Source organism: Phodopus roborovskii, unplaced genomic scaffold (genome assembly GCF_943737965.1).
Source record: "Phodopus roborovskii unplaced genomic scaffold, PHOROB, whole genome shotgun sequence".
Taxonomy (NCBI): domain Eukaryota; kingdom Metazoa; phylum Chordata; class Mammalia; order Rodentia; family Cricetidae; genus Phodopus; species Phodopus roborovskii.
Genome location: NW_026126616.1, coordinates 2,351,211 through 2,377,966, shown reverse-complemented (window position 1 = coordinate 2,377,966; position 26,756 = coordinate 2,351,211). Strand labels below are relative to the sequence as shown.

At 44.5% G+C, this 26,756-nt stretch overlaps 1 protein-coding gene across 4 annotated transcripts in view; it reads right to left on the bottom strand.

The window, feature by feature from the left end:
• Slc41a2 (solute carrier family 41 member 2) overlaps positions 1-26,756 on the bottom strand; it is a 67,422-nt gene that overhangs the window by 32,437 nt on the left and 8,229 nt on the right. For all 4 annotated transcript variants that reach the window (XM_051206215.1, XM_051206216.1, XM_051206214.1 and 1 more), the window contains exons 2-6: positions 13,676-14,390; positions 10,497-10,604; positions 5,694-5,765; positions 4,006-4,150; positions 1,989-2,135 (exon numbers count right to left, since the gene is read on the bottom strand). In XM_051206215.1, the coding sequence (XP_051062172.1) occupies positions 1,989-2,135; positions 4,006-4,150; positions 5,694-5,765; positions 10,497-10,604; positions 13,676-14,227 (1,024 nt within the window). In that variant the 5' untranslated portion in view covers positions 14,228-14,390. The remainder of the gene's footprint in view (positions 1-1,988; positions 2,136-4,005; positions 4,151-5,693; positions 5,766-10,496; positions 10,605-13,675; positions 14,391-26,756) is intronic.

Sequence of the window (26,756 nt, the reverse complement as noted above, 5' to 3'; positions counted from 1 at the left end):
CTTAGAGCATCCTAAACAATACTGAACAATGGTGTTTTCTAAGATTATGGCAACTGCATTTTCTCTTACTTCTCACTCCAGTTAATGCATCAGCGCACCACAGTGCAAGGTCTCCACAAAACAAAACAAACACAAAGTAATGTGGGAGGCGCTGTTCACGCCTATAACCCTAGTGCCCTGGAAGTTGAAGAATAAATTGGGGAGCTAGCCTCAGATACTCATTGAGATTCCATCAAGACCCAACCTTAATGTGGAAGGTGGCACCGCATAACACTTGAAATATTGAAAACTTTAGGGGACAACACCCTGCGACCATGTCTTATTTATTTTACCTGTGCAGGTGTTTGATCTGCAAGTATATCTGTATACCACGTGCACGCCTGGTACACAAGGAGGCTAGATCACCTAGGAGTGGAATTACAGATGGTTTCGATGTTGTGATGTCATGTGTCATGTTACAGCTGCCATGTAGGTGCTGGTATTACAGGCATGCACCATCATGCCCCGTTAATCTGTGGCATTTCTATCCTCTCAATAGTGCTGGGAAGAAACCGTGCGTGCGTGCGTCCCTTTTCTCTTATCCCCTCCTCAAAGCAGGAGAAACTTCTGGAACTTCAAAGGTTGGTCAAAGGGGCACTGAAAACCTTGCTAAGGCTTCCTACTGATGACGGTCTTGAGACAGGATCTCATATGCTGTCTCAAGAGACAGCTCCAAAGTCTCAGTGAGCCTCCCCCGGCTACCTAAGTGCTGATATTATGAGTGTGCATCCCCATGCCTCGCTAGACAACCTCCCTTCTCCAGTACAATGAACAACCTGGACCCCAGGGTAAGGATAAGTTGCCCAGCTGTCTGCCTGTGAGTTTCCCAGTGAGTTTAACGGTACACCCATCAAATCAAGGTTAAGGTAGTGAATGAAGCTTCCCATGCTACTGCCAAAGCAAAGCCATACACAGTTTATTGTGTTTGATAGTTTCTTTGGTTCAAAAACACAACTGAAGTTCCTCTTCAAACTTTATGTATACTTTAGATGTATTCAAAATTATACCATAAAGCTGTATAGAACCCATGGCAATTTGTAAATGAATGTTTGCTTTGGGATTGTAAATAATTTTATCGTGGTAAAGTTGTGTTTTTTTAACTGCACATTTGGTACATGCATGTACACACACACACACACACACACACACACACACACACACACACGACATGGAAATGAAAGCACAACTAATATTCTGCCTTTAACTCTTGCTCACAAATCAGATTCACTACAACTAACTGTGATCCCAGAACACACATTCCAGTTAAGACAATTCACTGGATTCTACACATTTCCCATCACTACTCATCAGGAATGTGTATATAAGATGACTTTAATTTCACTCATTGGTAAATTTGAAAAAATAAAAAAAATCATGAAAACCCTGTATTCTCATGTTCAAAACAGTGAGGGTGATTCCTAACTGGCTATCCAACAGGAAGAATGCAAAAACCATGGAGTACAACAGGTTTGCGTTGAACTCCAATAGCTGGGGAACTTATGTAAGTCCTGCGACCCTCCATCTTCTTGTCTGAAATTTCAAAGGGTACCTAGGGGTTGTATAGCACACACCTGTAAACAAATACTTGGGAGGTGGAATTAGGAGGCAGAAATAGGAAGACAAGGAGTTTAAGGTGAGCTTTGTCCACGTAGCAGGTTTGCGGACAGCCTGGGACTACATGAACACAGCTGCCTCAAGAAAGAAAAGCAGGGTGTGGCAGAAGAGAAAGAAATAATTTACATAGGATGATAAACATTTTCTCTGAGTTCTGAACTCAGTAAAAGAAAAGGACATATGAGAACAATACCTAATAAGTGTACGAGTTAGAGTCTGTTGCAGTCTATTTTACAGATGCTTCTTACAGATGAAGGTGACCATGGACTCACGACATTTTACGACACTGACTCTGAAGACTAAATAATGCCATGTCTACTTTCAAGTCAACTTACCAAGACAGGAGTACAAACCCTGACTTATCCACGCTAATATGGCGAGAGTTATCAGATCACCAAAACTAGCAGCAATGGGCGTGGCCACGTTGTCCGGGTTTATGCCTGTCTTCTTGGAGCCAACGATAACACCAACCATTATTATTCCTAGGAGAAAGAATGCTTGTTACTTTAGACGCTGACTCAGAAAACTCCATTCCCCAGACACTGAAACACACAGCAGGGACAGTTCTGGTTAGAATGCTCAAATGAACCAATTACGCAAACAAAATATTTTACTGCAACCCCTTTGGCAAAATGCCCTTCAGCAAACTGCAAGAGATCACATGGGTTATCATTGGCTCAATGCCGCATTTACTGTAAAATTACAGTAAAACTAAAATTTTGAATTTAATGAGGCATATGCTTTAAATGTAATACATATATATCAAACCACAGATTTTCATTTTAATCCTTGAAAAGAAAGGGTAAAAAGAGGTGTCCTATTCATATGCATTAGCAACAAAACAAACACACTCATATATGGTAACTAAAGATGCTTCATCTCATTGTCTACAGTGAAGTGTTAGGAAGCAGGGTGTAATTACATTTTGAAAACCAGAGTTCAGAACCGGAGACACTTATAAAATTTACTCTTGGGAGATGATGTGTTCAGAGATTAAAAGCACCTGTTTCTTGCAGGGGACCTGGGTTCAATTCTCAACACCCACCCAACACTGTTGGTACACAGACATGCAAGCAAAATAGACACTCATATACATCAAATAAAATAAATGCCAAAACATTAAGAAAATACGAAGGGAAATGGCAAGAATATGTCTACAAATGATGCCCTTTGAGAGCTGGCTGGCTCAGTGGTGGGTGCACAATAGACACTCATATACATCAAATAAAATAAATGCCAAAACATTAAGAAAATACGAAGGGAAATGGCAAGAATATGTCTACAAATGATGCCCTTTGAGAGCTGGCTGGCTCAGTGGTGGGTGCACACTGGCAGCTGTTGTACCCACGGGGTGATTTACAACCACGTGTAACTCAAGTTTCTGGGGATACACCTTCTTCTAGACTCCAAGAGCACAGGCATGCATATGCTGGACATACATACGTAAAGGCAAAACGTTCCTACGTATAAAATAAAAATAACTAACTCTTGAAAAGAATAGAGAGGGATGTGGCCAGCAGGTGGTGCCCACTTTTAATGCCAGCACCCAGGAGACAGAGGCAGGAGAACTGCTGAGTCCGAGGCCATGTCCAGCAGTGGCACAATGTTATATTTATATTGTCACAGAAACTTGAAAGTCGGGGGGTTTGTTTGTTTGTTTCTTATGTGTATACTTGCATGCCTGTGTGACAAAGAGTACACACGTGAGTGCAGGGGCCCTTGGTGTTGGCTTCATTCTTCACCCTGGGCAATCGTGAGCCGCCTCAAGTGGGTTCTGGGAACTGAGCTAAGGTCCTCTGGGAGTGCAGGAATGACTTTTGAAACTGAGAATCCCTGGAATGCTTGTTTGGGACAAGCCAGAAAGTCCCCTGTGTGGCTTCCAGGAAGGCCTTTCTTTCTTAACTCCTTTGACTTGGGGAAAACAGTGAGTTCTTGGCTAGTGCGCTGCCCTTACTGAAGACTGAGCCAAGGCTTCTATGGCCAGGGGAACAGCCTCAAAAAGCCCATTTTCCATGGTGTTTATAAATAATGAAATAAGCCAGATGGTGGCGCACGCCTTTGACCCCAAAACTTGGGAGACAATGGCAGGTGGATCTGTATGAGTTTGAGGTCAGCCTGGTCTACAGAGCTATTTCCAGGAAAGCCAGAGCTACAAAAAAAAAAAAAAAAAAAACAAAAAAAAACCGGTCTTAAAAAACAACCAAACAAACAAACAGTAAATAAAAATACATCTGGACATTTTCTGCCATTTTCATCATGATAGATATCATTTTCAAACTCACCAACCAGGGAAATCGACCTTTTTACTAAAGAGTCAGACACTCCCAAGCAGACATTTACAGATTCACTTACCCTGCAGAAGAGAGGCGATGAATGCAGTCGCCACACTACTGGAGCACAGAAGCACGGAGTGGCTGAGGTAATATTTCCCTTCTGGAATCCAGCCCAATATGATGGCTGCCACAGCTGCTAAGAAGCCAACCACTGTGGCCTGGACCTGAAAACATTAGATTTTCATCAGTCCACCATAACATACAAGACAGTCCAAACAAGTGCTGTGTGAGGTAACTGAACTGCCTCCATTTTAAAGAAGCCACTGGATTTCCATTTTAAGACCGCTTAGGACTGTGGGCTCTCAAACTGCCCGGACCTACATCAACGGGTATGGTAGAATGAGGGACCGCATCATTTTCGTCTGCTGTGCTGTTGAGACAAGAGCCTCACTGTGGAGCCCTGGATGTCCTGGAACTACTCTGTTGGCCAGGCTGACCTCAAACTCAGAGACACCCCCAGCCTCTGCCCCTAATGCTGAGAGATGATTCCCCCGGAGCAGAAGTCACAGATGGTTTGACATGAGTGCTGGGAACTTTACCCCAGGCCTCCGGAAGAACAGCACATGCTCTAACTGCTGAGCCATCTCTCCAGGCCCTCCAGGTCTGCCCGTAACAAGCATGCCACATTCATCTTCTGCTTCACAGCCTTGCTTGTGGCACTCCAGGGGGAAAATAACCTTTTCCCTAACCCAACCCACAGCTGCCATCTTCTCCTCTTCCTTTGGTCTGTGGAAACCACCTCCACCAACCACTGCCTCACTGGTGGGTACTGTTACGCCACGATAGATCTTCCCAAGTTCCTTGTTCATCACATATCCTTGGAGGGAGAAAGCCAAAGAGACTTTAAATTTTGGCAACTAGGATCAGCATATTCCTGGCCATCTCTGGCGGCCATCCTAACCAACTGTTGCAGGCAAGAGGAGGTGGCGCTCAGGGGAAGACAGGCTGAGATGGGGACTGACAGGGACCTGTATAGATCACTCATGACACAGCCACAGCTTCAGGGCATTCAGTGTGCAAGTATAAGTACATTTTTAATTTCTTGATTTGTTACAGTGCTTTGCTGATTGATAAATGTTCGGAAGGTCTTGGTTTTATTTTGTTGTTGTTACTGGGAACAAAGTTCTTGCGTGTTTGACATACTGATATACAATGATATACATCCCTACCTAGCCCTGTTAGTCAATGTTTCTACCGTCCCTACATAGTCAAGCTGAAAGGTTCTTAGGCTTTTCTAACAAAATAACCAGGACTGAAAAAGACAAAACTGAAACCCAGATGATTATGTAAATTAATAAAGCTCTACAGCTGGCTTACATTAGAGGCAAGGTTAGGTCTCAGATTTTCTTAGTTCTAATCTTACAAACTTGGAAGCAACTGCATAGATAGAAAAAAAGGCCTTTATTTCAGAACTCTTTTGTCTTTGAAATGCAATGCATGAAGTTATATTCCCACAAACCATGTTCAAAACTTTATGGCATAGCTGAGCTAACGTTAAAATTAGTACATAATCCTGATGATCACACTAGCTGAAGAGTCACTCATGACAACTGAAATCATTTACCTAAGAGTTAGCAGAGACCAGATGAAGGCCATGGGCATCAACTGCTTCCATCAGCTTTTCAGGGTACTAACTTACTGCTTTGGTGTCTCATGAAAGAAACGGTAAATTTCACACCCAGATCTATAAGTAAATGTGTCACTCACCTGCTTCAAAGCCAAGTTGCCAATGATCAGATTCCACTTTTCAATGGGTGAGTCCATCTTCCCAACATTTACCTGTCAAGGAGGATATCAGCATCACTCCACTCACTCCGTTATCTGCTATATTTAAACAAAACCCAATCTTAAAGCACAAACACACCTTCTAGCTCTTGGGAGGCAGAGAGAGACAGATGGCTTTCTGTGAGTTTGAAGCCAGCCTGGTCTGTAGGGTGAGTTCCAAGACCAGGACAGCCAGGGTTATACAGAGAAACCCTGCCTTAAAAAACAAAACAAATGTGCTGTGTGCAGCCTGTGTTCAGAGTGATTCTGAACTCACCAACAGCCTGCTATTTGACATCAGCTTGGCAGAGATGGGAAAAATGTTTTAGGCAACAAATTATAGTCATCCATCTACTGGCAGATACTATAACTACACATCATCCTCACATGCCAACTTTGATATAATGAGACCTAACATGAAAAAATACTGAGCTGCTGATACATAATTTCATAACATAAAACTAATATAATCCAAAGAGTTACTAGCCAGAGAGCAAGAAATAAACAAAGAATCCATGTGTATTTGAGTCATTCATACAATTATTAGCAATAAGAACTCATTCGGTTCACAGATTTTGACTGTGTACATCCAGTCATCAAAATACATATACATCTTTCTGGTAAATGGAAAAATACTTTGCTAAATGAGGATAGTATTCACATATTCTACTGTTCTGTGATCCAGATAATTTTCTCAGGTACTCAGAATTTTAAACACACACACACACACACACACACACACACACACACAATTTTCCCAGGTTTTGTAATGTAGTAATTTGGGAAGGAATGGACAATCATTAGCAATACACACATACACATTTGTCAATACATTACAGAGTTAGGTTTTAATTATCCATCATCTACTCATGGAAGATTTTCAAATGAGATTATGTATGTATGTATGTATGTATGTGTGTATGTATATATACATATTATACATATATACATATATCAATCATCTGGAGCCAGTGAAGACTACAGTGAAGGTACTCAGTGGAAGCCTGGCAAAGCCTGATGCCTGGAAGCCACAGGGGGTGGGGGTGGGGCGGGAGGGGAATACAACTCCTGCAAATTGTCCTGACACCCCGCCCACACACACACAGCATGTACTCACTTACACTCACACACACATACACTAACGAAACCAATGTTTTAAAGCTTTTTTTGGGGGGGGAAGGGTCAAGACACGGGTTTCTCTGTAGCTTTGGAGGCTGTCCCGGAACTCGCTCTATAGACCAGGCTGGTCTCGAACTCACAGAGATCCACCTGTCTCTGCCTTCCAAGTGCTGGGATTAAAGGTGTGCTCCACCACCACCCAGTTTTGAAGCTTTTTAAAATTCTGCACAAGAGTGAGTAAAGGAGGTACAGCCCACAAAAGGCCTTGGGCTCAATATTGAGCACCACAAAAACACATAGAATCATTATTTACAGATAGTTTTAACCATGAACAGACTAGCATTGTCTTAGTAGCAGCAAATCAGCAGGTGAAGTGTCACATCAAGATGCCATCTATTCAACTCAAAAACCATTTTTTTATTCTGCAATCTCCCTGTGGACTCTGGCCTCAAAGTATTCAGCTAATGCAAATATTGAGGTTTGTGAGTCATTAGAATAATTATTCATGCAGTCTTTATAGATTTACTTACCAAACCTGACAATAGTTATTGATAGCTCCAACAATCTGGAGCTGTATTCGAGAGGGCAATGTTTAAAGAGTGAATCCATCTCGCAGTTAGAGCTGAAGAGGCAGGCAAAGTCTGGTGTGCATTTTCAGTAACTCATTTAAAAAGATCTGATGGCTACAGTTGCAACCTAAGATGACTAACTCCATAAAAAAGCACCAGACATAAACCCTCCACAGTTGTTAAGAAGTAGCAGAGGCACCTATGTATTAGTGTCTACTAGAGATCAAGGGGGACAGAGGGACACGTAAGAGTCCTGGCTTAAGGAATCGGTGGCAGGTTCACTCCACACCATCACGATCCAACTCTTCCAAGGTGAGAGCTACATTCCACAGAATTCCTGTCCACACAACATCAGCTTACTGCATGATGGGAACTACCGAACTGGGAAAATACAAGTGAAGGGGAGGCCGTGACTTCTGGAAGGCAGTCAGAACTAGTGGGCATCCAGACATTCCTTACTCTCCTCACCCCAATGCTTAGGCTGTTTGTCGGGGCATCGCTCCAGCTGAACGGGTGAAAATGCAGCCTAACTCTCTAATGACCACTAAAAGTTAGAATTAAAAATATCCACCAGCGTGTATTTAAAAGTCACCCTAGCTGCATGCAAGGCTCAGGGGGAAAAAAAAAACACATGAAATAGCTTGGTCACAATGACTGGTTTCTGGAAATTATTATTATTATTCATAACCACCTAGTTTCTGAGGAATGTTGTTATTCTCAACAACAGTCTGGGAATTGTTATGGGTCATCCTGTCCACAAAGAAAATTAAATTATAACTAAAAGAGACGGGACTCATGGCAAGAATGGAAAACTAGAAAGAACAAGTGCCTCTGCCAATAGATACAGATAACTCCCTGGCATTCTCCCTGCTCCCCATTATCTTAAGGACAAGGCCACTGAGCCTGCTGGTCCTAGAGAAAGAAAACCCCCTAACCTTGCAGGTGCGCTAAACAATCCCGCCTTGAAAAACTGTGTACTCTATGACATCTCTAACCTAGGAAACCTAATTAACCATCTAAGTTTGGATGTCCCACGACCATGCTTTTAGGCCTAGTGAAAATAACAGGCTGTGAACCCCCATGTTAGTGCCGGGAAACAAAAGCAGGTCCTCTGTAGGGTACTCTTCACTCCTGAGCCATGTGTCTAGCCTCTTACTGGCATTTTTGCTTTGAGAGAAGGTGTCTCTGTGTAACCCTGACCGGCCTCAAACTCACGACAAACCCCATGCCTTAGCCTCCTGGATGCTATGACTTCAGGTTGTCCAAGTGCTGAATAGAAACCAAGGACGGGAGTGGAGGAGATGCAACCCTTTTGGCTGCTAACAACCATCTATAACTGCAGTTCCAGGGAATCTGACGCCCTCTTCCGGCCTCTGGGGGGCACTAGGCACACACAGTGCACAAGTATACAGTCAAGTAAAATATTCATACATAATTTTTTAAAATTCAAAAACCGCTGACATGGTCACACCAATTAAATGAGGTTTGCACAATGGTCTTCTCTTCTGGGGTCCTGCACGGCCGGCTCATTGCCCCGTTCAGGTTCCAGCGTATACATCACCTTCTCAGAAGGGTGGTCTCTGTGTACACATCAGTGGTCTCTATAGAAGGGGCCTGAAGCTGCCCTCCTGAGTTACCCTTCGCCACATGGCTGCCTGTATTTTCTTCACTCCCCTACTGATGTCTGAAATGACCTGTTTGTTATGAGAATCTTCGGATTAATAAGCACTCCAGAGCATCCATGAGAGTGGAAGAGAGATGTCCCGGTGACTGCTGCCAGGACGGCTCCTTGAAAGGCTTCAACCCCAGGTCCTTTGCATTCTCCTTTTACACACTAAGACCACAAGGTGGAGCAGGCAAGCAAGATTTTACAGAAGCATGCATGACAGTCAGCAGGCTGTTAAGGGCAATGAAGACACGTGGTTTTGGTATTTTTCCAGGCCATTCTGTCATGCTTGGCAAATAGGCAGTAAAGCTGTGCATTAAGTGAATCCCTCCCTCGTTTTTCTTCAGATTTACGTCAGTTTTACGCCTGCACTGTCATCCACTTGTATCATTTGTCATGCCCAGGTATGATGGTGCATCCCAGCACTTGGGAGGCAGAGGCAGAGGCAGAAAGATCTCTGAATTTAAGACCAGTTTGGACAACATAATGAGTTCCAGGCCAGCCATGGCTACAGAGATAACCCCTAGCTCAAATAAATAAATAAATTAAAAAAAGAATATTCAGCATTACTTATTTATTTGTGAGTGTCTGCCTCATGTATGTATACCACATGATTGATGCCTGAAGGCCAGAAGAGGGCATCAGATCTCCTGGAGCTGGAGTTATGGGCAGTTGTGCCCTGCCATATGGTGGGAACCAAAATCTAGTTCCTTGTAAGTAAATGCTCTGTCTGAGCCATTTCTCCAACTCCTGTCATATTCTTTATAATGAGACCATTAGAAAGTGTTTATATATCCAATAACAAATGATAAATTAAACCGTGGGTTATATAACATAAAAGGATATAACCATGTGTGTGTTGGTGCACGCCTTTAATCCCAGGATTTAGGAGGCAGAGACAGGAGGACCTCAGTGAGTTCAGGGCCAGCCAGGTCTACACAGCAAATCTGAGACCCTATCTGAAAAAGAAAAAACATATAGCCAGTAAAGTATATAATATGAACTAACTGGTATAAAAGGGTCAGCAGTATATGTTCCAATTGGTCAGACTACAGAAGCAAATGCATAGGATTGCAGCTCTGCTCGCAACTCTACCAACCACAGACTTGTGTACTCACAGATTTGCCTCCTCCACGCATTTCACCCTAATGACTGCTAATGTGGCCTGGCATCGAAGGGGGCAAGCGTGCTGCTGCTTCAGGTGATATGGGAAAGCAGGTCTGTATCCCCAGATGAGAGAACCCCCAAAACTGTCAGGGCGTGTGCCAAAAGTGTTCAGCATAACTCAGGTCCGGAAACTTACCAGAAAGAGGAAAGAACCCATGCATCACACAGGCTCTTCCGAGTAGAGAGGACTAAGTAACACACACAAGAGGGAGTAGGGAAACTTACTGCAGTGGATAGCCGAGACGCCAGCGTCATTTCCAAGTTCCCTTTCAGACCAAGAAGTGCAGGGACTAAAATGAAAACTTCTGTCACATTCTTGAACACCTCCCAGTGCTGAAAGGCAAAAAGAAACAGCAGCTGTTCAGAACAGGGACATTCCGATTTCCAAATCTCTTTTCCTTTTTGTTGTTGTCTCAGACAGGGTCTCGCCATGTGGCCCTGGTTGGACTGAAACTCAGTATGTAGACCAGGCTGGCTCAGACTCCTGAGTGCAAGGGTTAAGGTATGCCTGGGTTTGCTTCCACGTTTTAAGGACAGTACAGGTTATCTAGTCAGTGGACATGTACCCTCCCGAGGTCATGATTTGAGAGACTTCAGAAGATTCTCAACATCTGACATCACTGCATCCCACTAACACTAACAACTAACCCAGGGGCTCCTAAGGTTTACTGTGTCATACTCTTTTGTCTTTGATTGGCACGATCGAGGAGCCCACAGCCTACCTATCACATCCTAGGCAAGCACTCCACCACTGAGCCACTTGCTGTGTGGCTTGAGTTTTTAGGACAGCTCAGGCTGGCTATTAACTCATTGTTGTAGCCTAGGCCAGCCTTAAGCTTGTGATCCACACGGCTCTGCATCCCAAATGCTAGATACCAGGCATTCCCAGTTACTTTATCATCTCATGTCTAATGGTTAAGAGCTCATGCTATGGGAGTGGGTCATCTGGAATTGAGTCTTGAGTTCTAGCACTACTTAGAACAATCTCACAAGAAAGTTACATTGCTGTTATTAAGTTTACAGATAAGGAGATACGAATTCCAAGAGGTACACAGATATTCCCAAGGTAGGAAGGAAGGAAGGAAAGAAGGAAGGAAGGAAGGAAGGAAGGAAGGAAGGAAGGAAGGAAAAAAGAAAACACATTGAGAGTTAGCATCTGAAGCACCTAGTACTCCTATGTTCTGGTCCTCATTTTAGAGTAATAAGCTAAGCGGCATAACAGAGTCACAAAACCACCACCAAATTGGAAATGATTCTTCTAGCTCTGGCTGCCCTGCACTCGCTGTGGAATGGGACGGGCTGGTCTCAAATTTGTGATGCTCCTGACTCGCTTCCCCCTGGTGCTTGGATTACCAGCATGTACCACCACACCCCGGTGAAATAAAACTCCTGCCTCTAGGGATGGACCTGTCACCGCTGATTCTGAGATCCTGGAGCGTCAGACTACCTCTCAGATGCCACCATCTCCATCTATGAAATGAAGACGGCAAAAACTGACCCTCAGAAAAAACACCATAAAGTTAACAGATACAAAATTGCTTTCTAACGTGAAAAGATCACAGAAATACCTAATAACACAAAGAGGTGTTTTACAAATGCAATTTAAATAGGATTATTCCAGGAGGAGGCTTTATGAGCTGGCATGTCAGCTCATACCAGAAAGAACAGGTCTTTGTCACTGATAACAAAACAGGTGGGAAAAACAGAACTAAAATCCATCAGATCAGTAGGAAAACAAGACCCTTATTTCCTATAAAGCCGCTCTGGGGATTGCGCTCTGGGGATTGCGCTACATGAAGTAACTGGGCCTGAAGATGGTCAGATATCCTGCGGGTCCGCCTCCCCCAGAACCCATGGAGAAGGGGAAATCGACCCCCGTCAGCAGCCCTCTGACCTCCACATCAGCAACACATGAACACACACACAATACACACAGACATAAAATGTTTACCCCCCCCCCCCCGCAGCCGGCTGGGGCATAGCTCAGGGACTGAGGCCCCCTCCCCCCGGTATATAAGAGGTTGTGGACACTATCTCGACCTCCACCACACGCATGGAGGCAGGAGCAGAGGTCTGGGAGGTGGAGAGGTGAAGGGGGAGGGTGAAGAGCACTTAGAGGAGCAGTTTGGTATAGGGTTGAGGACTAGAAATCACCCTTATTTTAGCACTACATTGTTTGAATTCATTTTAATGAGCCTGTGTAATTTTTCTTATTTTAAAATAAAACATTTCAACATATTGCTTGCTTACTGGGCTTTTCTTTTACTTGGCTTATTTTTGGGTTTGTAATAAAAAGTCACTTTATTTGGCATGTGGGTTCTATCCACAGCATGCGGGGGGGGGGGGGAGACAATTTTCTAGAAGAGAAGTTGACAGAGGTAACAGAGTTTCTCAAGGCATTCACTGCACAAAGGGAGAAATTAAATCTAAGATAATGCTTGAATGCGGGGATACGGCTCAGGCTCCTGCCACACACGATGTTCCAGACTCAGCGCTGCAAAGATACGTACTTGAGATATATATCCTCGTCAAGCATTTGAATTTAAAAAAAAAAAAAAAAAAGTGAAGCCAAACCAGATGTGGGCACACACCTGTAATCCTAGCACTTGGGGTGGGGATGGGGGGGATGGGGGTAGGGCTAAGGCAGGGCAGGCTGCAAGTTCAAAGCCAGCCAAAGCTAGACAGTGAGACCCTACTGAAAGATAGGGGCAATGAAGGGGGAGAGGAAAAGAGGAAGAAGGGAGTGGAGGGGAGGGGAGGGAAAGAGAGGGAGGAGTAGGAGTGAGTAAAGCATAAGGACCTAGATTCATTCCTCAGAACACTCCTCTACTCCCAGCACTTGGGAAGCAGTTGGATCTCCATGGGTTCAAGGCCAGCCTGGTCTACATAGTGAGTTCCAGGATAGCCATGATGATGATGTGGAAATTCTTGTTCCAAATTGGTTGATTGGTTGATTACTAACTAATTAATTAAAAAGCCCAGAAAGACAAGCACAATGGCACACTCATAATCCCAGTGCTGAGGAGACAGAGACAGGTTGGACCCGTACAGTTTCAACGGCTGCCAACTGAGTCAGTAACTTCCAGGTAGAAATGAGAGAGAGACCCTGCCTCATGAAACAAGGCGGAAAGCAAGTAAGGAAGACATCCAAGGTTCCTTTGATGATGAGCAGTGTGAAAGTATAATCCAAATAAATCCTTTCCTCTCTAACTTACTTTTGGCCATGGTGTGTAATCAGAGCGTTAGAACCCGTGACTTACATCACTTCAAGTAGAGCCCCCTTTAAACTCTGAGCTGAAGCAAGTCTCTTAGCATCAGGGTAATGGAAAACACACACACACACACACACACACACACACACACACACACACACGAGTACACTGAAACTAAAGGTGAAAGCTCACCTGTACTATGTCCAAAACCATGCCGGCGGAGACCGTTCCAAACCCAGCCAGCAGGAACGGCACGAGTATCTGCAGAGCCATGATGCCACTGGACTCCTTGGGTAGCCTGTGGCTTGTTTCCACAATAACATCACCACCCTCGCTGGACAGATCTTCGTCCTGTAACATGGCGGTGGTCTCTGAAGCCTCCCTTCCATCACAGTAGTTGTAGCCGGCATAGTCGTCATACTTGGGGCTGCAGCTGGCTGGAGCATGCCCACTGCTGCCGTGGAAGGCCTGCTCTGAGAACTCGTGGTAGTCCAGATGTGGCTCTGACCGCTTGCTGAAGGTCTGCGCTGCACCTGGCAATCCGTCCTGCCAAATGCCGTTGGCTTTCTTATGCCTGTCGTCCTGGTTCTTCTGGTAAATGACTGGCACCATACTTAAAAGTAAGTTCAAAAACTTGTCAGACTGAATTGTGTTTAAGTTTAAAGTCCAATCTACAAAGCCTCCTCCACTATCTGGGCTGCTACTTGTCTTGCAAGTGACAGATCTTCCTTTACTGTGAGTCATATTGTCATCACAAAAAGCGCTGTACCCTTCGGACTCAAGCTTCCTCGAGCATAGCAGAAGCAAAGCCACACCAGCCCTTGCCCAAGTTAAGCCGTTGACTTTACTGCGCAGAAAATGTTTTCTCTGGCAAAAAACATTTACAAGTTCCAGAGAGGGATTCAACCTGCAAAGGAAAAAATAAAATGTAAAACTTAGATTAAAATATAGGAGCCATACTCTATTCTATGAGTTGGACACAGATTAGTTTTGTGGCATACAAGTGTGTGTGTGTGTGTGTGTGTTTTTTTTTTTTTTTTTAATAAAAGTACGGTGCGCCAAGTCAGGTATGGTGGTGCACACCTTTAATACTAGCATTCAGCAGGGGGAGGCAAGTAGATCTATGAGTTTGAAGCTAGCCTGCTCTACATAGTGAGTTCCAAACCAGCCAGGAGTACACAGTGAGAACCTGTCTCAAAAACAACAAAACAAAATGTATAACCATTTTATAGTCTATCTTGCATAAAAGTGTCTTTATTTTTGAGTATTTCATGCAACTGAGGCCCATATGAGGTCTTTGACTGCCTCTGAAGCCCTATAGTGGATACATTTAAGATCTGAAGTGATGGCATCTGCTGGCCATACATAGTGGCACATGCCTGTGGTAGCACTAAACGGACGAAGGAAAGGATTGTCGAAAGACAGAGACCAGCCTAGGCCACAGACTGAGACCCTCTTTCTTTTCTTTCTTTCTTTCTTTCTTTCTTTCTTTTCTTCTTTCTTTCTTTCTTTCTTTTCTTTCTTCTTTCTTTCTTTCTTTTTTCTTTTTCTTTTTCTTTTCTTGTTTTGGTTTTTTGTATTGCTATGGAGTCTGTCCTGGAATTCAGTCTGTAGACCAGACTGGCCTCATACTCACAGAGATCCTCCTGCCTCTGCCTCCCAAGTGCTGGGTTTAAAGGCGTGGGCCACCAACACCCCGTGAGACCTTCTTTCTAACAAAACCAAAAGGCAGAGGAGGAGAAATGATGGCTCCTATCACTATGGTGAGGACTCAGAATTAAATTGTGCTTGTTTCTGAGTTCCAGCACCAAAACAGTCTCAGCCGCTTATACATGCCAATATAAAAGATACAATAAAGTATATACCATTATACTGTGTAAATAACAAGCCATACTCCTTTACTTTATAGGTTATTACACATTTTTCATTAAAACATGAAGGTGTCCTGAATACAGCACAGGGCACTCAGTCCACAAATAAAACTAGGTTAGAGTCATCTATCATTCTCACATACTAAAGAAAAAATCATTACATTGACTAAGAATATATTCCTTATCTCAGCATTGGTGGCACACAACTTTAAATCCCAGCACTTGGGAGGATCTCAGGGAGTTTGAGACCAGGACAGCCAGAATATATATATATATATATATATATATATATATATATATATATATGTGTGTGTGTGTGTGTGTGTGTGTGTGTGTGTGTGTGTGTGTGTGTGTGTGTATGTGTGTGTGTATGTGTATATGTGTGTATGTATGTATGTGTATATGTGTGTGTATGTATGTGTATGTTTATATGTATGTATGTACAGTCTCCTTAGATTTAGGGAGTAAATCAAAATAATGATGATAAATACCCAGTCCTCCATTTTATAATCCAACCAAAGCAAAGCTGGTAATGCCCTCCCATGCTCCTCAAGTCTGCTGTGGTCTGATGTCCCCTAAGGTCTCTGACTAGCTGGATAGTGACTAGAGTCCCAGAAGACAAAACACAGATAGCTACTGTAGCAAGTCACCAACTGGCACTGAGCCACAAGGCCATATATTCCTGGCCAGGCAGCAGCTAACTGTACAGTAAGTCATAGCCAAGCCTATCACAAAGGGCCGAGAGGCCTCCCAAGTTTCTCAGGGACACCCAGGCCAGGCTGATTTACATTTCCTGGAGAATCAAGGTCAAGAGTCTGGCACTGATTTGGTACAAGAAACATGGCCCCCTGCCCTACTGCACTGCTCACTGTACTGTTGACTTCATGACACCGTCATTCTTCAAGGTGTCCTCTGAGTACAGGGAATAACAAGAGGAGAAACAGGTAAGGGTCTGTAGGACAAGCAGGGACTGGGGCTGGCTTATCTGTCTTATCGTCCCCTCTTTAGTACTAGGGAAACCCGGTAACTCCTGATGCAGAACCTTCTTACAGAGTTGCCTCAAAGACACCAGGCCTCCCAATTCAGAACATCTATGCATGTATGGGTCCTGTGTTCTTAACTCCCCCAGGGGATTATGGTACTGACTCCCTACAGAGACGCACCAGGAGTCCAGTGACTGGATTAAATACTACGGCTGGACCTCCATGTACCAGGTTGTTCCCCAGCCCAAATTCAGCCAGCCACAGATGGAAAACATATGGGGGTGTGTGTCTAGGGGCTGGTGATGTAGCTCACGGGTACAGTTCTTGCCTAAACACGTGCTATGGCCTAGGTTTAAGACCCAGCACCACAGAAGCCAGACTAGATAGACTAGAAATTAGACACATGATGCAATCCTAGCACTAAAGAGGTAGACGCCCGAAAATCAAAAGTCCAAACTCATCCACAGACATACAGTGTCCAAGCCGGCCTGGAATGCATGGGATCCTGTCTGAAAGAGGGAAAAGCTGTACTGAATAGAAGCCACTGCCCGTGGTGTCCATGCCCCCTGTCCTGACAATAACGGACTAACCCTCTGAAACTGAGCAAGGGCGACATCCATTCTTCTCATGGTGTGTCTTCACAGCAACAGAACAGCAACCAAGACATGTGCCATTTATATGATTTCGAGTACTAGAAGTCATTTGAGAGCTTTTTATTTTCTGTGGCACTTTATATAGGCTGTGTAAGCATTCAACCTGAGACATCACCCCAGCTGTTTTCACGTTTTATTTTGAGGCAGAGTCTCACTAAGTTGCCCAGGCAGACCTTGAATTTGTAATCCTCCTGCCTCAACTCTCTTCAGAGTAGTAGGAATCATGGGCCTGCTCAACCATGCCCAGATACAGAGAGAAAGCTGGGTGTGGCTGCAAACACCTTTAATCCCAGAACTCTGGAGGCTGGTCTACACAGTAAGTTCTAGGCTGGTTTACACTAGGCTGGAGGCTGGAACTTAAGTAAAGTTCCAGGACAGCCAGAGCTAGGTAGTGAAACACTGCAGTGTGTGTGAGGGGCGTGGGCACACGTAAATCAGAAGTTTCTAAGACATTCAATAATCTGATCTACCCTGGAGACTAGATGTGAATGTGAACTAGTAAGTAAACAGTGTGAATACACACACACGACTAGTCAAAGTAAGAATGGTGATAACCGTGGAAGACAACGTGGCATGATCTACTAAAACAGAAGCAACGCAATGTACACACTACAGCCCTACAACCTAAGAATTCCAAAGCACATACCCTGAAGAAACCCAGTGTAAGACAAGAAGACAAAAAGGGGGCGGAGACAGAATGCAGTGGATGGATCCATGAGAGGGTTCAAAACAAGCTGCAAGAGAATGGTTTCAGGGATGGTATAAAAGCACAGGGGCCTTCCTGAGTACTCCTTATGTAAGGTAAGCTTCAAAGTCTTAGTAAACGTTTGCTGCTGCTCTCTGAATTATGCATGCATCTTACGAGAAAATGTTTAAGGCTGGAGACCGGGCTCAATGGTCAACAGCACTTGGTGATCTTGCAGAAAACTCAGGTGCAATCCCAGCTCCAACATAGCTGCTCACAACCTCCTATAACTTCAGCCCCAGGGGAGCCAGCACCCTCTTCTGATCCTCAAACACCAGGCGCGCGCACACACAGTGTACACACATGCATGTAGACAAAACGCTCATACTCATAAAATAGTAACTCTAATTTTTTTTTTAAACAGTGCTCCAGCATGAGCGGTGCTGTGACAGATCTTACTATTAATCCCAGACACTGCTCCCCTCCATGTTGCCATGGTTTCCTGGACACTGATGAGGATGACACATCTTCATATCCGCTGGCATCAGCAGCCACACACACCAGGAGAATAAGCCAGCTGATCTGACCCAGATTGCTACCTTCTTTCCTTGAGGAGCCTCTCTGAATACTGAGCAACTAAAGGTTCCCACCAACCATCCAGAGCTTCAAAATAGTTTCCAAAGATCTGAATCTCAAAAGCCAGAACAGTTTCTTCTGAATTTTTAGCAAGTTAAAAGCTCTTCCTGGGGCCGGTCAGATGACTCAGCAGATGAGGGCGATTTGCAGCCTGGCTATGCAAACCCTGAAGACTCTGAGTTCAATCCCTGTAACCCACATAGATGTTGACTGGGAGAATCAACTCCACAAAACTGCCCTCTGAGCCTCCCCCACACACATACACACAATAATAATAATACAAACAACAACAACGATGACGACGATGATAAATAAAAGGTTTTAAAGTTACTGCACATTTAGGTTCATGGAAAACTTCATTCCATGTTCTGAAAGCTTTGCTCCAGCTAACCACTAGGGAAATACTTGTCCCAGGGTGACATACTTAATAGAAATAAACACCAGACACTCTACTTGAAAGCAATTTGAATCATGAGAATCTTAACATTAATGTTAAAACTGCTTTTTTAAAAAAAAGATAAAAGAAATGTGTTTGGGCTACTAGTCCTGACCTCAACTTCATGCATCCTTCATTCTGTCACCCTGCAGAAATGCATCCTGTCCCTTCTGTTCTTTATCAAGTTTGTTTTCAGAAGGCTCATGCCAAACTAAACTTGCCTGGTGGCATACAAATTACTTCCTTGTTTTACTTAAAAAACTTTAACTCCTTTAGTAATGCCCACTAAGCACTCAATTGTGTAGGAGGCTTTGAAGACAAGGGTTGGCTCTGTTTAATTTGCTTTATGAAGGAACCAAGCAGCAGAATAATGCCATGACTGTTCAATTTAAAGACCCAAATCAAAATAAAGTCCTCACCTGTCAATCTCTCCCTCCCTCCCTTCCTCTCTCTCTCTGTCCCTCACTCTATCTTCTCCTCCCCTCTCATGAGAAAGTTTCACTGTGTAGCTCAAGCTAGCCAGGAACTCACTATGTAGACCAGGCTATCCCAATACTCACAGAGATGTGCTTGGGATCCATGCTCGGATTAAAGGTGCACACCACCAAGCCTGGGCCATTTCTCAGTCTTAACCCTTTAATTTCTCACTTTTATGTTTTTCCAGGTTACCCAGACCAACCAAATTCTGCTCTGTGTGTATATGTGTGTGTGTATGTTCTGAATAGAACACAGGTCCTTGCCCATTCGAGGTAAGCAATCTCCAAAGTGAGCTATATTCCCAGACTCCTGCAAGCCAATCTGCCTTACAATTTCCACACGTCTATACTTTTTATCATTCTGTTCCTAACACCCAGAACATTTGTCTCATTCAAAGACCCTAGTAAAACTATGCCACTTCAAGAAAATCTTCCAGATTAATGAACAGAGAGGAGAGAAAGGCAAACATTAAAATGGCCAAAGCACAGTTAGTGCCCACAGGGAATGCAAGGAAGGGCTTGTCCGGCTCAGTCGGGGGAAGACTTGGAGGCAGGAGCTCAAGGCACAGGGTCACATGCAGTCAGGAAACAGACACAGCGTGCTAGCCTTCAACCTCAGTTCCTTTTCCATTCAATTTGACCCAATCCATGAAAATGCTGCTCCCCATTATGTGCTGGAAATACCTTCATAGCTATACCCAGAGATGTGTTTCCATGGTGATTACGAATCCAATCAAGCTGACAGTGAAAAACAGCCATTACATCACACTGACTGACTGTTATTTTTATTTCAGGCTTTGGGGTTTTGTTTTGTTTTGTTTTGTTTTGTTTCAGCCTGTCTCTCACTCTGCAGCCCTGGCTGGCCTGAGACGCTTCACACAGATCAGGCTGACCTCAAACTTGCAGCAATCTCCTGCCTTTGCCCCCCAAACTGGGATTGCAGGCGCACACTACCACATAGAGCACCGTTTATGTTTACATTCTTCTTGTTGTTGCTTCAAGGCAGGGCTTCTCTGTATAACAGCCTCAATCTGTAGACCTCAAACTCAGAGAGATAGATAGACCTGGCTGCCTCTGCCTCTGCCTCCTGAGTGCTGGGATTAAAGGCCTTTGCCACCACCGCCCAGCTACAATTTTTTAAAAATAACTTGTAAGAGTTAAAGTATCCCTTTAGTCTCACACTGCCAATTCCTATATGGCAGAAGGCACCTTGCATTCCCTTGTGTAGTGACTCTTGGCTCCCAAAGGTTAAAATCCAGCTTGGCACAGAGTATGGCGGTCCACACCTGGAACCCAAGGTACTAGAGAGGTGAGCCAGGAGTTCTAATGTTCAAGACCAGGTTGAGCAATTCAGCAAGAGAGGCCTGGGTGTAGCTCAGCGGTAGAGCGGTTGTCTACCATGGGCCAAGTCAATGGCTTGATTCCCAGTACTGGAAAAACCAGGCAACATGGCAATATGAAGGAGCACTCCACCATCCCAAATGTGCTTTCTGTTACCTCAGGCGGTCACGGCATCCAGTTAGAAACGTGCAAAGATGGGAGCAGATGTGTGACTTCCTTCTGCTAGTGCATCTCCAGAAGAGAATCCATTCCTGGGCAAAAGTGTGAAGAGTGAGGGGCTGCTGGTGCGGGAACGGGCTTGGGAGCCCACTCCTCCCCCATGGAGGGACGCTCCCTTAGCCTAGAGACACTGGGGAGGGCCTAGGCCCTACCCCAGTGCCTTGACAGGCTTTGATGATCCCTCACCCTCCCTGGGAGGGGGATGGGGGATGGGACAGGGGAGGATGGGTGGGAGAGGGAACTCGGATCAATATGTAGAATGAGAAAAATATTAAATTAAAAAGAGGAAAAAAAAATGAGGGGCTGAGTCAGCAACTATCCTACAAACATAGAAGAAAACAGAGGAGGCCCAGTAATTTATATACTGTACCCTGTCATTATCTTATTAAGCCAATTTACAAGTACTCAGAAATATAAGAAGTAATATTCCCGTAAATATTGTCCTGTCTGATTATAAGTTTACATCTACAGTGCAATAAAAATGTGTTCTGCTCCAGAGGCCCTGAGGTAGGTACCCAATTCCCACATCGGGCAGCTCAAACTACCTCAGATATTAGTTCCAGGAGAATCCAGACCCATCGACACACGTGCACATGAAGTGTGTGAGTGTGTGTGTGTGTGTGTGTGTGTGTGTGTGTGTGTGTGTTAAAAAAAAAAAAAGAACAGCATCTCCTTTGGGGCTACAGTACACAGAACTGGCATCTAAGAAAAATCTCCACTTTGTTAGCTTCAACCGGAACCTTGCCACCTACACTGAACTCAAGAACTCACAAGCTTGACTTGGGAGTGATGTCAACTTTCTTGACAACTTAGGGGAAATTCAAAATCATGAAAGGGCAGCTGATCGTCACACAACACAGACAGAAGCCTGAGAAGTTGCAGGCTTGAGTCAGCCACTACTCAACAGCCAGCGATGCCAGCAGACTATTGTAAAAATGTCAGCAGATCTGGCAGCCCTGAAACTCTGCAGAGCTGGAAGGCAGGCTAAACATTTGTAAAACTGTGTTGAAGCCTAAAGAAATAGTGGAGACAACAAATCCTTCATGTGCTAAGTCTTCACTACATCTCACAGAAATTTTCAAGTGCAGGAGACTCGGAGGGGCTAATGTGGTTCTCAGGACCATAATCTCCAGTAAAGTCTCTCTCTCTTTCTCTCTCTCCCTGTCTCTCTCTCTTTCTCTCTCTCTCTCTCATACATACACACATAAAGAGAGAGAGAGACTTAAAAATGAAAAGATGGCTCAGCCATTAAAGACTAGGCCCACAACCAATAAATAAAACAAACAAATATATTCAGAACTTGGAACACAGACACACCAAAAAACATGTAGAAAGTTGAGGATGTGCACCCGTGGAGAGTCACTCTGGTGGACAGAGGTATCAAGACCATCTTGAGCAAAACGGCAAAGCATTCCCCCCCTTAAAGATGGATATGCCTGTGATTCCAGTGCCAGGTGGAGAGAGGAGGATTAAAAATTCAAGCCTACACTGAGCTGCCTAATAAAACCCTACCTCAAAATAAATAAGTAAGTAAAATCAACAGATCAACTAGCACACAATCAACTGTTAAACCACCTCACATTTACTATGAAAATGTTGACAGAATAAATACAGGTGTGTCCAGAGAACGAGAAGGATTGCATAAACATGGTACTCTACCAAGTACCCTCTGCTAGATTATATCTAGCCCCTGTAAAAAACAACCAGCTGAAATGTGAAAAATCATCTCAACATAATTAGTCGGTGGGATAACAAAAGCTTTTAATCCTAGTACTCGGGAGGGAGAGGCAGATCTCTGTGAGTTCAAGGCCAGCACTATATACAAAGTGAGTTCCAGGACAGCTGGACTACACACAGAGACCCTGTCTCAAAATGAAGAGGGCTGGAGAGATGGCTGGGCACCTACATGGCAGCTCCCAACCGTCTGTAACTGCAGATGCAGCGGATCAGGCACCATCACACAGACACACCTGTAGGCAAACACACACACACACAGACACACCTGTAGGCAAACACACACACACACACACACACCTGCAGGCAAACACACACACACACCTGCAGGCAAACACAGACACACCTGCAGGCAAACACACACACACACACACACACACACAAATTGATCATTTTCAAGGGCAAAAGAAAGAGAAAAAAAGGAGGGAGGGAGGAAGACTGATCGATCATCTGAAGCAAGGCTTGTCGCAGAAGGCAAGTTGAATCACAGAAATGTAGAAAAATCGCTTTTAAACAACCAAGGACATTGTGCTATCTTAAATATTTCTTACATGTGTTCTGTAAAACTGCCAAAGAAACATACTCACTTGCACCTGACATAAACTTCAGTAATTATTTGCAGTTTCAGAGAATATTATACCACTTAGCACCTCATACAAAAGTACAGTAAATTTTATTTAGAAATTATACACAACATATTGCTGCTGAAGGGGGGGAGTTGGTTTGCGTTTTGTTCTGTTTTTAGATTTCTTTCTTCTATCTCTCCCTTCCTTTCTTTCCATCTTTCTTCCTTTCTGTTTGAATGTGTATGTGTGTCTGTGTGAGTGTATGCTTGGGATGCCTGGGTGACACAGAGACCAGAAAAGACCATCAGGACCCGGAATTACAAGCCTGTGAGCCGTCCAGTGTGGGCTCCGGGAACCCAACTCTGGTCTTCAGGGAGGGAGCACTCACATTAACCACTGAGCCCTCTGCAGCCTGCTGTGTTTTGTGTGTTTGTTTGTTTGCTTTGGGGGGGGGTGTCTCACTATCCTGCCCTGGCTGGCCTTGAACTCAGAGATCTGCCTTGAAAGTGCTGGGATTAAAGGAATGCAACATTAAACCGGTGGGGCCATTTTTTGAGACGAGGTTTCAAGTAGCCCAGGTTGGCTTTATATCTCCAAGGATGCCTTTGGACCTCTCATGCTCCTCCCACTTCCTGAGCGTTAGAACCGAAGCATCTTGCTGGAAGCCGGGACTGTTTTGCTTTTCTATAATGAAAATCTGTTTTTCACTTCAGCATAAGGGAAACTTCCAGCCACATCTGAAGCTCAAATCTCACAGTCAACTCACTCATCCAATACACTCCTGGTTCTATTTTTTTCTACTTCTGATTCTATACTTCTGTATTTCTTCTCATTGTTGTTGGTCTGTTTCTGGAGAGACGGTCTCACCATATAATATATACAGCTCTGGCTGTACTCACAGAGATCCACCTGCCTCTACTTTTTTACAAACTACTACTTTTTTTACAAACTAACATTTAGCCAGGTGTGATGGCTGACACCTGTAATTTAGACGCTCAAACAGGACTACCAAAGTTTGAGGCTAGCCTGGGCCACACAGAGAGAGTTTCCAAGTTCAGATAATGCCTCAAATATAAGTAAAAATACTATGTATTGTGTACATATGTGCGAAACTGCCTAAAAACTTTAAAGTACTATCAATACCTCTGTTCTTACAAGCTGGCCCAACACTTATGTATGACAAGATGGCATATGTAAGAATAACATGGATCTCATTTCTCCAGCTCTTAGAGCTCTGAACAGACATATGTGGAAACTAAGAGACGCATTTTAGCAGTGTCCCAGTAAGAATCTGCTATTACTGGGAACCCATACCAATGCACACTTCATACTGCCTTTGGCCACCCCGCCCACCCCGCCCACCCCGCCCACCCCGCCCACCCCGCCCACCCCGCCCACCCCGCCCACCCCGCCCACCCCGCCCACCCCGCCCACCCCGCCCACCCCGCCCACCCCGCCCACCCCGCCACCCCGCCACTGTTCAAACCCACTTGTGAAAACAACTTAAAACTTGTACTTGACTCCTTGTATAATTAAACTAAAAGGTAAAATAAAAGCTTCCAGAATGGCCAGGTACAGAAAAGATGCCAACAGGTCAAAGTTCAGAATGAAAAAATAAATAAATAAGAGGGAGGAAGAGATCAAGAAAGGCCAAAGCCGACACAACCGAGTTTAAACTAGGAGCAAAGCTGTCTCTTTATGGAAACATTGCTTGCTCCATGTAAAGTTTCCCTTTTCGTTGCCTAGTTCAAGATTTAAAATGTTCCATAGAAAGTCATATATACATGTAATAAAGAAAGTGTCACGATGAATTCCAGTATTCTGTAGGCTAGCTGGAAAAAATGACTACAATAATGTCTGCTCAGTCTCATCGTCCAAAAGTCTACTCAGCACTTCTAGTCTTCTGAGAACCTGTCTCTCTCTCTCTCTCTCTCTCTCACTCACACACACACACACACACACACACACACACACACACACACACACTGCAGTACCTCACCTCCTAGGTGGTCAAATGAGGGACACAGGTCAGCTCCCACGCTGAGGTAGGTCTACCTCAGACAAGTGAGGTCACTGTCCCAAGCCAGACACTTTGGGGGGGGGGGCGGATGAGTCCAGACCTCACATCCCTGCAGCTAAGCTTCCCCTCAGTTGTTCTCAAGTGCTCAAACTCACTGGAAACATCCTCATGCTGACTAGGCCAATTATGGGTACATGGTTACTCAATCATCTTGGCATCAAATTGAAATAATGACCTGGCATTTCCTATCTTTACTCTGGCGACCAAATCTCTCTCCACCTTTGGTCAAGGCTGAGTATTTCTTAGTTGACTATCAGCTGAAAACTGATAAAAACAAAACAAGCCAAACAAAACAAAAATAAAGCACCCTTGGAGAAAGGGTTTCCAGTACAACTTAAAGATGAGACCATTTCCTTACACTAGGCCTGCACAGGACAGGCTCTCAACAGTCAGTCAAGGACGGGGGAGGGGCTCATGGATCTACCCCTTGCTGGTGAATTATATGGCTGACTGACAGCCTCTGCGAGGAGGAGCCACCGTCTGAGTGTGTACAGCACGCTGTCAAAATGCCCCCCATGTCAGCGTCAGTGGACATTCCAATCCCACAGCCACACAGACCCCACCGGGGACAAACCCCGAGAGACAGAAAACAAAAAGACACGATACAGGAAAGAGATGCCAGATAGATGGACAGGGAAAGGGGGATTAAAGGGAGCAAGAACAGTCATGATGCATTAAACATGGACGAGACTGTCAAAGATCACATTAAAAACCTACCCCCAAGTCTACAGCACAGCATTCCTCAAAGATCACATTAAAAACCTACCCCCAAGTCTACAGCACAGCAATCCTCAGTTTTTCCTTTTTGCCACACAGGTTATCTACAGGAAAGAGTTACAGAAAAGGAAAACTATGTGTTGTGGGAGTGAACTCTGCAGAGGCAATCGTCCTTGGCATACTGTCCTCTGGTCCAGAGATGGTAGAAATGGAGCAGACCCAGGGGGATACAGGCCAGTCTTTATCAGAACATCTTCCAAAGCCAGATGGGACAGCTCTGACCAGCAGAGTCTGCTGAGCATGGTCACAAGTCTGGGAACCCAGCACCCAGAAGCTTGAGCCAGGAGGATCCCAAGTTTGTGGGTATCCCAGGCTGTGTAGGGGTCCATTCACTTTGTGATACACGATCAGATGTGTCTTAAAAACAAAATGGGGGCTGGGCGGCGGTGGTGTGCACATCTTTAATTACAGCACTGAGTACCGAGGCAGGAGGATCTTTGTGAATTTGAGGCCAGCCTGGCCTATAGAGCAAGTTCCAGGACAGGCTCCAAAGCTACACAGAGAAACCCTGTCTCAGAAAAAAAAAAAAGAAAAAGAAAAAAAGACAGGGTCTTGCTATATCGTTCAGGCTGGCTTGAATGTGCCCAGGTCTGCCTGAAAATCCTCTTGCTGTCTATTCATAATCTACACTTGGAGAATGGAGTCACAAGTAATATTCCCTTGGTTATAAAGTTAGTAAGGTAAGGACCTGGCCTTGGATTCGGGACTCTCTGACTAGCCAGCTGGTGACGGGGAAGCCACTGCAGGTGTCCCAGATGATCCCGTAGCCAAACAGGCCAGGGTACAGAGTCCTGTCCTGATTCACTTGGTATCATC